This window comes from Limulus polyphemus, unplaced genomic scaffold, assembly GCF_000517525.1.
Source record: "Limulus polyphemus unplaced genomic scaffold, Limulus_polyphemus-2.1.2 Scaffold2581, whole genome shotgun sequence".
Lineage (NCBI taxonomy): Eukaryota > Metazoa > Arthropoda > Merostomata > Xiphosura > Limulidae > Limulus > Limulus polyphemus.
This window is the reverse complement of record NW_013668191.1, coordinates 49913-59822: the sequence shown is the minus strand read 5'-3', so window position 1 is coordinate 59822 and position 9910 is coordinate 49913. Positions and strand designations below refer to the sequence as shown.

The window sequence follows — 9910 nt, the reverse complement described above, 5'->3', positions numbered from 1 at the left end:
ACACTACCTACAAATATGTTGTGTTGGATAGGTAAATATTTCTTACATTCATCCTTTATACCACTTTGACACTACCTACAAATATGTTGTGTTGGATAGGTAAATATTTCTTACATTCATCCTTTATACCACTTTGACACTACCTACAAATATGTTGTGTTGGATAGGTAAATATTTCTTGCATTCTTCCTTCATACCACTCTGAGACTACCCACAAATGTTTTGTTGGATAGGTAAACATTTTTAGTGTTTATTTTTCACAGACTCGCTACAATATACAAGCAAAACACAAGTTGATTTTGAATGAGCTTTTTTGGACAGTAAACTTTAAGTCATTCTTTGTGACACATACAGAAGTTAGAAATTGTTTTTGTCATTGATTATATATTCTAAAGACATACACTTGATGCTTGTAATAATTTCATTTATCCTAATATTCATATTATATAATCACAGACAAAATGGAAGTTGTATTGTCAAGTTAAATCCCTTAGCTGAAATATTCAAAATTTCATAAAGTTAGTAAAACACATTTAACCAAAGTAGTTGGTTCAGGTTTTATTAATTATCCAGGACATTATGTAAGATGTTTCAACAAATAGGCAAAGGTCATGAAATTACTGACACAAAACTCCTATGGGGCAGTCTTTTGTGAAAAGGTTTCAAAACATTATTAAAGTCATGGCAAAAGTTGAACTAAATCATCTGTCCTCTAACAACTGTTCTAGGCGATAGAAATATTCATAAATCTCTTCCATTCAGAGTCCATTTGTTTATGAGCAAAAGATTAATCCCAGGAAATAATTTTGGAATCCAAATCAGAAAGTTAAAGATATCTGCCAATTATAGGAAGATTATGTGTAATTTAAGTTTTATTTGTTTGAGCCACAGGTCAGTTCTCTGGCCCATAGTTTAATGTCAATAAAACTGATAAAATATGAAAGTTGTTAAAAGATTACTGGATCGTGTGAGATCTCCAGAGATTCCTCACAGCAAGGAGAAACTAATATTGTATTTTATACTTAAGTGGCTGTCCTTCATTCTAAGTTTATAAGTGATATCAAACTTTTATGTGGTTTGTGTTATACATCAACAGTTCTTGAACATGCAAATTATGTATTGGATATAAAAGACATAGATAATACAAATCAGTAGATCTTGTATTATTTTGAAATACAGGTTTTTCTAACTCTTGTTTTTTGTACAAGATACAATTTAAATGTTGAGGTTGTAACTAGAACTTGTTCTATCATACGTGTTCTGAGGATCTTGCAAAATAAATTTAAGAATAATTTTCCATCAGACTTCTTTTCCTTTCTTAAACCAATGAAATACAAATTTTGCCTCACACTCTTCTTTTTCAGTTATTTTGTTCATTGAAATTATCTATATAATTAAAAGAACAATATGTGGTAGTCAGTATGTGTTTCATTGATTTTATCTATATAATTAAAAGAACAATGTGTGTCAGTAAGAACGATGTGTGTCAGTAAGAACAATGTGTGTCAGTAAGAAACCTAGAAACCATATATTCCTATTGGCTACTTGTTTATTGATACTTTTATGTGTACACAAGTGCAAATGTTATTTACATTTAATGTGCATTATTTTGTATGAGTGCAAAACTACAGTGTATATAACATTAAAATTTAAGACAGTTACTTCATTTACATAAATAAACATGCAAGGAAACACATTAAGTTAATTCTTTACCTTTCCGTGGCTTATAAATAATGGAATACCATTACATCTCAATACAAATTCTAAAAGTGGCCTAAAAATTGACAATTAGGCCTAAAGTTTTAATATGCTTTGTATGTGAAGTACAAGTTAATCTGCTATATAAATTATGGTGCATAGTCTTAATAGTCACAACTAACAACTTCATTCATTTTATTTGGTCTTCAGCTAACAGATTGGGCAAAAGAAAATAATTACAGGTTTCAGATGATATACAACTGTGATTTAGATTCATAAACAAACAAGAAATTTCCAAAAAAACAAACAATGATGACAATTTATTTTTACACTTCTTTATACCATAATTTAAAAAAAATTACTATTTTATAACTTTTATACATTTTCAACTATTTCAATACAGGCACATAAAAATCAACAATAATGTTTAAAGTTATTGGTCGTAGTGGACCTGACACTTTCATAATACTTTGAAGGAGAGAAAAAAGAAAAATAAGTGAAATAACAACAAATGAAGACAGTTGATTTTTACACTTCTTGATAAAATAATTTTAAAGAATCACTATGTTGTGATTAGTTTATAATGCTGCTTCTCAAGAGTTTGTTCAAGAAAAGATCTTAAAATTTTAGTCAAAAATGGTGATTATCCACAAAGACAAGATATTTATACAAAAAAAATTTTGTGTACAGAGATATATTTTGTTTATAGTCATTCCATTCTTTTTCACTTTACTTTAAATCTAAAAACAGCTCGATATTCTGTTTAGTAGTTTTTGTTTAATTCATGTCCAACTACATATTACAACAACAGTGTTATTTAAAAGATTAGTCTATTGAAAAACATGTACCATTCTCATATGTATAATATTTCACTTAATAATGATGCACATGTGAAAAAAAATCTTTGGGCTTTGGCTCAAATGGTAAAGCACATATGGGTAGTCCAGGATTCAATCCTGTCTATATCTGTTTAAATCAAAATTTTTGATAAAGAGTGTTTAAGTAGTCAAATAATTTTAGTACATACATTCACAGGTTTATCTCCTAATACTAGAATTATTATAGTTCTGCTCTTAAAAGAACAAAAGTTTTCTTTAAATAAATTTAATCTTTCTTTGTAAACACTCTTTAGAACTGAATTCAGAATTTTTGATCTTTTACCAATTTTAAAATTACAGGTAACTGTGGTTTAAGATGAATTTGTGATGTTTTATTAATTTCAAAAAACAGATAACTGTGATTTAAGCCAAATTTTTGATGTTATATCAATTTCAAAATATCTGATAACTGTGATTGGAGGGAAATTTTTGAGTGGCTTTAAAATATTCTCTCTCCAGGAAGCTGTTGGTCAAGATCCAAACCTCCAGCGAGAGTTGCTAACAGAGTTGACTTGTTTTAACGATAATACAGGTGCAGTGAAGTGGGCTATATTTTATAACATTCCCAAGTCCGAATGGCCTGAATCCTTATGCCAGAGTGCACTAGAAAGCAATGATTCCAAGTAAACATTAAAGAATAATATCTAAACTTTTTATCTTATTTTAATTAAAATATTATTAATATTTTTAGTAATAAATGAAAAAAAACAATAATATCTTGTGTATTTGGATAGATTTAAAAAATAATTTTGTATAAAAAATGTTATGAAGTTGTAACTGGTATTTCTGAATAATTATATGTGATCATATAGTTAACGTTACCTAATGCTTTTAAAATAGAAAGACAAACTGTTTCTGATATGGTACATTAACTCCGCTCACATAAATAGCTATTCTCATTCAGTGCTGCCCTCTATTCAAAAATTTTTTACGCATGCCACAAGCCTTTTATCTCCCCTCAGTTGGAATCGACTGATTCCAATGCATCTCTCATGCAATTCATCATGAGACAACCCTCCACCAATAAGAATGACATACTCTCATGATGCATGTGACTCCCTTTATTCAATTGTACCGAAGTATCACTTCATGTTTGGCAGTACTCCTGTTTAGATGTGTGTGTTTTCCTTTTGTGCTCTTCATGTGATTTGCATTCGTGACTTTAATCGTTTAATTTCCAGATTGGGATTTCTTCATTAAAACTTTTTTCTTTACATTGAAGAAGTATTTTAATTTAACTTCCTTTCCCAGTCTTTATTTTTTCTCATACAATTTATTCTAAGGTTCATGTTACCACTTCGAGTATCTTGCCTCCTACTAGCACTTTTTCACAGGCTGTAGGTAGGGGGGAACCTGTTGTTGGATTTATCTGTGATTATCTGCCATGAGATTGAATTTGTCCCACCACCAGATTTTGCCGTGTCCTCCTATGCCCCACCTATGGAATAAGCTGATGTTTTATCCATTTCCCCGATTTCCTTTGATACCTATCGTTCTTTGTTGCACAATAGTTCATCCTCTCCTTATGTAGTTTTCCCACCCTCCCTGGTTGAGGAATGCCTTGCTCTCCATGGGCTACAGATCAGTTTGCATTAGCTTACCATCAGGCTAACTGTCCGTTTCTTGACTCTCAACAGTTGGCGGTCTATTTTATCTGTGGTCTCTGAATTTCCTGTGCATTTCATGCCTTTGTCTTGCCATTGCTTCCCATCTACAATATTTATCTACTATCTATCGCCTTTCTGAGGTGATCCACCAAGACCCTGAGAGTTTTTGAGGGAAAGCCTTTCCCTTATTACTTCCATGTTGGCTAGATTTTCTTATTGGGCTCTTGCTTTACACACGTGGTTTCTCTGTTGCTGGAATCTTACCACCAGCTAGCATATGTCGGAGGCGGTACAAGACCTTCTGTCTCAACAGGCCATCGAACCTGTTCATCATCTTTCTCCAGGCTTTTATTCCATGCTGTTTGCTGTCCCCAAGAAAACTGGAAACTGGCAGCTTTAATAGATTTGTCCTACCTCAATCAATTTCTAAATCTGCCCCTTTTCATCATGTAGTCGTTTCTCACCATCAGGTGGGCATTTTCTTCGGATTTATGGATGACCAAGATGGATGTGTCAGATGCTTATTTGCATATCACAATATTTCATCAGTTGTGATTCTATCTCTGGTTTGTTCACCATGGAGTGGTTTATCAGTTGCGTGCACTGTCTCTCTCTCTCTCTCTCTGTTTTCCAGTTGCTTTGCCTTCAGTGGAGTAATCCTCAAATCGATGCTTTTGCCATGTCTCTCAACCACAAACTGCCTCTGTTTTGGTCTCTGGTTCTTTATCCTCTTGCTCTGGCTGTTAATGTTTTTAGCCAAGACTGGACCAACAAATACATATATGTCTATCCTGCCTTAAAACTTCTTCATTGGGTGATTTCAATCATCCATGCCACTCTGTGTCAAGCCCTTCTAATTGCTCCTTACTGGCCAGCTCAGCCTTGGTTTTTGCAGCTTCTTCACCTCCAACTTACCCTTCCATTACCTCTTCCTCTGACTCCGTCCTTTTTTCATCAACCTCGGTCACTGTTGATTCGTTCGGACCTTCCTTCCTCCTTCTTCACACCTGATTTTTATCTGGTCCTTGGCGAGGAGATCTGGCCTGTCCTGATGGGTAGCTTCTTTTCTGGCTCATTACATTCGCCCTTCCTCCATAGAAGTTTATCAATGTCAATAAAATGCTTTCTGCTGCTGGTCTCTGGGTCAAGGGTTTTCCTTGCTCAAACCACTGCTCCTCATATTGCAGATTTCCTCACTTGGCTTTTCAATCGGGGGTCTTCTGTCTCCTTGATCGCGAGTTATTGGGCATCCTTGTCCCATACCTTTCATTTTTCCTGATACTGTTGGGTACTTACCTCTCCTACTCTTTTTCTGTTGATGCATTACTTCTGGATTCATCATCTGCTGTGGTGGGCTGCTCTTCCAGATTGGGATGTTAACTTGGTCCTTCACTGCCTCAATTTGCCTCCATTCAAATCACTCTCCACATGCTCCTTGTTTTACCTTTCCCTTAAGACTTGAGACCTTCAACGTCCAGAAGCTAAAAGCTCTTTATCATTTTACATATCTTCTACTTTATCTGGATTGTTCTTGTCTTCCCAAAACTTTGGTGGCTCGTGAGGGTAACTATTCCTTCTTTTCGCTGATTTCACTTCCATTTCACACCTTTATTCTCGGCCTGATCTGGATAGACTTCTACATCCTGCACATGCTCTTCACTGTTATATTGCTTGCATGGCTTCCTTCCATGGTGCCCATTCTCACCTCTTTATTCCTTGGCAGCCATCCTCTGTTAGTGATCTTTCTCCTTCCACCCTCACCAATTGGGTTCAGCTTTTAATTTGATTGGCTTATTCATGGTTACTGTCTTCCTCAAGTTCTTTGTTTCAGGTGCCTTCTCATCAAAAATCGATACCATACATTTTCATTGACATCTCATCTTCATCATCCCTTGGAGGAAATTCTTCAATCGGGCATGTTGACTACCCCTAATACGTTCATCTCTCACCATTTCAATAGGAACCCAGTTTCTTCCTCTTCAGGCTATCGTCTTCTGCCTGTAGCCATTATTTAGACTTTAACTGGGTAAGTTTTTTATTATTCTTTATTTCTTTTCAGTGGTTTTTTCCCTTTTTATTATTACTCATTGTTTGGATCCCACTCTATGGCGAGTGGTGCCTAACCAGGTATTCTTTAATCAAACTTGCACTGTAGGGCCATGTCGACTTACATATTATATTTCCATTACCACACAAGGCACACTGCAGAGATTGCTTGTAGGTTTTATCCTCGCAATTGAATTCCTTAAAAAATTTGCCTGTCCTAGACCTTACTCGCCTATGGACTACATGGGTAAAGCAGAAGGGGATAGTTGCCCATCTCTGCCATGCCTTGTATTAAATAAATTGGTATGTTCTGCTTTTAAAAATAGGCTTTTGGGCTCATCCATTACACTGTCTCAGGTGTTGTTATTTCTCCAAACTCTCCACCGCATTTTCTAGTGGAGTTTGAGAGTCCTTACCATTTTCCAGTTCCAAGCCACTGTAGTGGTGGACTGTGGAGGCATCCTCTTGAATGGGTTAATGAAATACAAAATACAAACAAAATATAGAAATTATTATAAAACCATTCAGTTGAGAGAAGGGCGGTGGTGTTCTGCTGGTGTAGATGGTGTGATATTCTTAAATATGAAATAAATATAAATGGGAGTGAACCATCAAAACTGCAGTTCACGCCTTAGATTGGGATCCCTCATCCTACCCTCATATGGCTAGGTTTTCGATTTAGAGTTGAACCAATCAACATAAGTCCTCACACATGTATTAAAGATGTCTATTCCTCCCTAAATTATACTCTTATTACTCCATCCATGTTGTGGATCAAAGTGGAGGTACTTGCAGTTTATTAAGGTTCTTCCCCTTTCACCATCCCTTCATGCTTATTATTTTGAGGATGTTACTCTGCTTAGGGCAGTTTCAGTCAATTCCAATTTTGAGGGAGATGGTTTGCATTAGGGAGACATCTTTTTGATACCGGATGTCGGGTTCCCTGATCAATCTATCAGTTTCTTATATTAACATATGCTTTGTTCATGGGTATGGGGGTTCTTGATTCCCTCCAGTCTTATGAACTTGAGGTGAAGATGGTATGATTTTCTTTCCTACCCTCACCAGATGGCTGGGTTTTGGATTGAAGTTGACTTGCCACTGGTATGATCCTCTTTCCTACCCCCACATGGATGTTGGTTCCCAACGGCTTGAGTTTTGGATTTAGTTGACTTGCCATGTATGGTCCGTCACACCCTAGCCACTCTGCACCTAGGACACATCCTTTTAATTTTACTCACTTTTATATTTTGTGGGATAGAGCTTCATAAATATTGTATGGTTCGGATCACTATCCGACCTTAGTTCTCTCCCACTTGGATGTACTTGTCTGTTTTTCCACCCATATTGTGACGTATTTTTGTGATGTGCAAAGAGCATACCTGGTTCAGAAGTAGTGCAGTCCCCCACATCAGATCTTAGAATCTAACTATCTTATCTTAGGGAGTGTCCTTTGGACACCTCTGAAGGATGCTGCTTTCTTTCCCTCGCACCGGTCCCTCCACCTATTCAGTGTGGGATTCTAGCTATTTATATAAGAGGAGGTAATGTACTGTTTCAGAAGTTATAATTTTGCAAAACTGAAAATGTATTTCCAGTAGGTACCTATCTCCTCTCACACTTCCCACTCTTCCTCCCCATTGAAAACTGGTGCTTCTGTCTTTTGCCAAAACTCTAAAGTGATAATTCGGTAGAATTGAATAGAGGGAGCCGCATGCGTCATCGCATGCGTCATGAGAGTATATTGTACTATTATTGGTGGAGGGTTGTCTCATGATGATTTGCAAGAGAGACACATTGGAATCAGTCAGTTCCAATTGAGGGAAGATAAAAGGATTGTGGCATGAATTATTTTTTTTATATAGAGGGCAGCACTGAACAAGAATAGCTATTTATGTGAATGGCGGTAATTACCTATCGGAAAGACATTTTCAGTATAAGAAAATTATAACGTTTAACATTAATATTTTAGAATAACACTCAGAGTTATTATAGTATTTTGGCACTTGTGTATAAAGTTAAAATCATAAATAATATTCAACGTTAAACTGGTACACAATTAAAAACATTTTATTTAGGCCTATCTATGGCCTTCAAAAAGTTGACGACTCTACATCTATTAGACTTAAAATACCTTGAGATTTGAAACTCTTGAATTTTTTTTATAAAACTTGAAATGATGGAAACTTGTTTCTCATATTTAAAAATACTTATTTATGCCACACATGAAGCAACAGAAGATTAATCAGTTCTGAGGATTATGTGCTTTTGATTAGAGTATGTCAGTATTAATAAATGTTTTTTTTGTCTTATTCTGAGACTGTCTGCTCACTTATTTTATTTTTATTCTCCCAAGTAATATCTACTTATGCTACTAAAACTCGTATGATATTTTTTGCTACTGTTTCATTTGATGTGTATGACTGTATGTTTATCATTTAACTAATACTGAGGTTCATACTGAATTTTATGTAGATACTGCTATCAGGAACAGGTTTCAAGCAATACTGGAAAGTCTGAATCTGACAAATGGTCAGAAGAAAGGTGGGATGTAGATGCTGATCCTTCGTCTTATCTCCAGCTTCGCCTCTCAGATTGTGATGTTCATATTGTTTATACATTGGATGAGTTTTGTAGAGCTATGTTGGATATATTTCAGGTAATGCTGTGAAAAGTAAGGCATCAGAACTTGATTGTAAACTATGCAGCTATAGCTATTTGTGATCTTAAAATTAATTTTATTTCATGTTAATGTTGTAATATTTTTTTATAATTTAAAGATATTTTGATTTATTAATCAGATTATTCAAGACAGGAAACTATTTGAGTATTTCAAATTTATGGTCCTATATTACAGAACTAGGAATTTCAAGTTCATGATCTTATATTATAGAACTAGGATTTTTAAGTTTATGACTTCATTCAGTCTGTCTTTCTTTATTCCTTATGATAACTTATTCAGGCACTGTGCAGGCTGTGGGAAGTATATCATTGTTCAAAACTAGGTGAAGAATGTTGTACACACCATTCATTGCTGTTAAGAATCTTTTACAGGCTGTATGAAGAATGTTGTACACACACACACTGTTAACGTAGTGTAAAGAATGTTGTACACACACTGTTAACGTAGTGCATTCTTAACATAGTGTGAATAATGTTATACAGGCATTGTTAATGTAGTGTGAAGAATGTTGTACAGGCATTCTTAACATAGTATGAAGAATGTTATACAGGCTCTATGAAGGATGTTGTACAAGCATTGATAACATAGTATGAAGAATGTTATACAGGCTCTGTGAAGGATGTTGTACAAGCATTGATAACATAGTATGAAGAATGTTATACAGGCTCTATGAAGGATGTTGTACAGGCATTGATAACATAGTATGAAGAATGTTATACAGGCTCTGTGAAGGATGTTGTACAAGCATTGATAACATAGCATGAAGAATGTTATACAGGCTCTATGAAGGATGTTGTACAAGCATTGATAACATAGTATGAAGAATGTTATACAGACTCTGTGAAGGATGTTGTACAAGCATTGATAACATAGTATGAAGAAAGTTATACAGGCTCTATGAAGGATGTTGTACAGGCATTGATAACATAGTATGAAGAATGTTATACAGGCTCTATGAAGGATGTTGTACAGGCATTGATAACATAGTATGAAGAATG

At 34.9% G+C, this 9910-nt stretch overlaps 1 protein-coding gene across 3 annotated transcripts in view; it reads left to right on the top strand.

The window, feature by feature from the left end:
- The window catches only part of LOC106467353 (exonuclease mut-7 homolog), a 59406-nt gene that overhangs the window by 11269 nt on the left and 38227 nt on the right, over positions 1 to 9910 (top strand). For all 3 annotated transcript variants that reach the window (XM_013927700.2, XM_022395512.1, XM_022395513.1), the window contains exons 8-9: positions 3036 to 3199; positions 8705 to 8888. In XM_013927700.2, coding sequence (XP_013783154.1) covers positions 3036 to 3199; positions 8705 to 8888 — 348 coding nt within the window. The remainder of the gene's footprint in view (positions 1 to 3035; positions 3200 to 8704; positions 8889 to 9910) is intronic.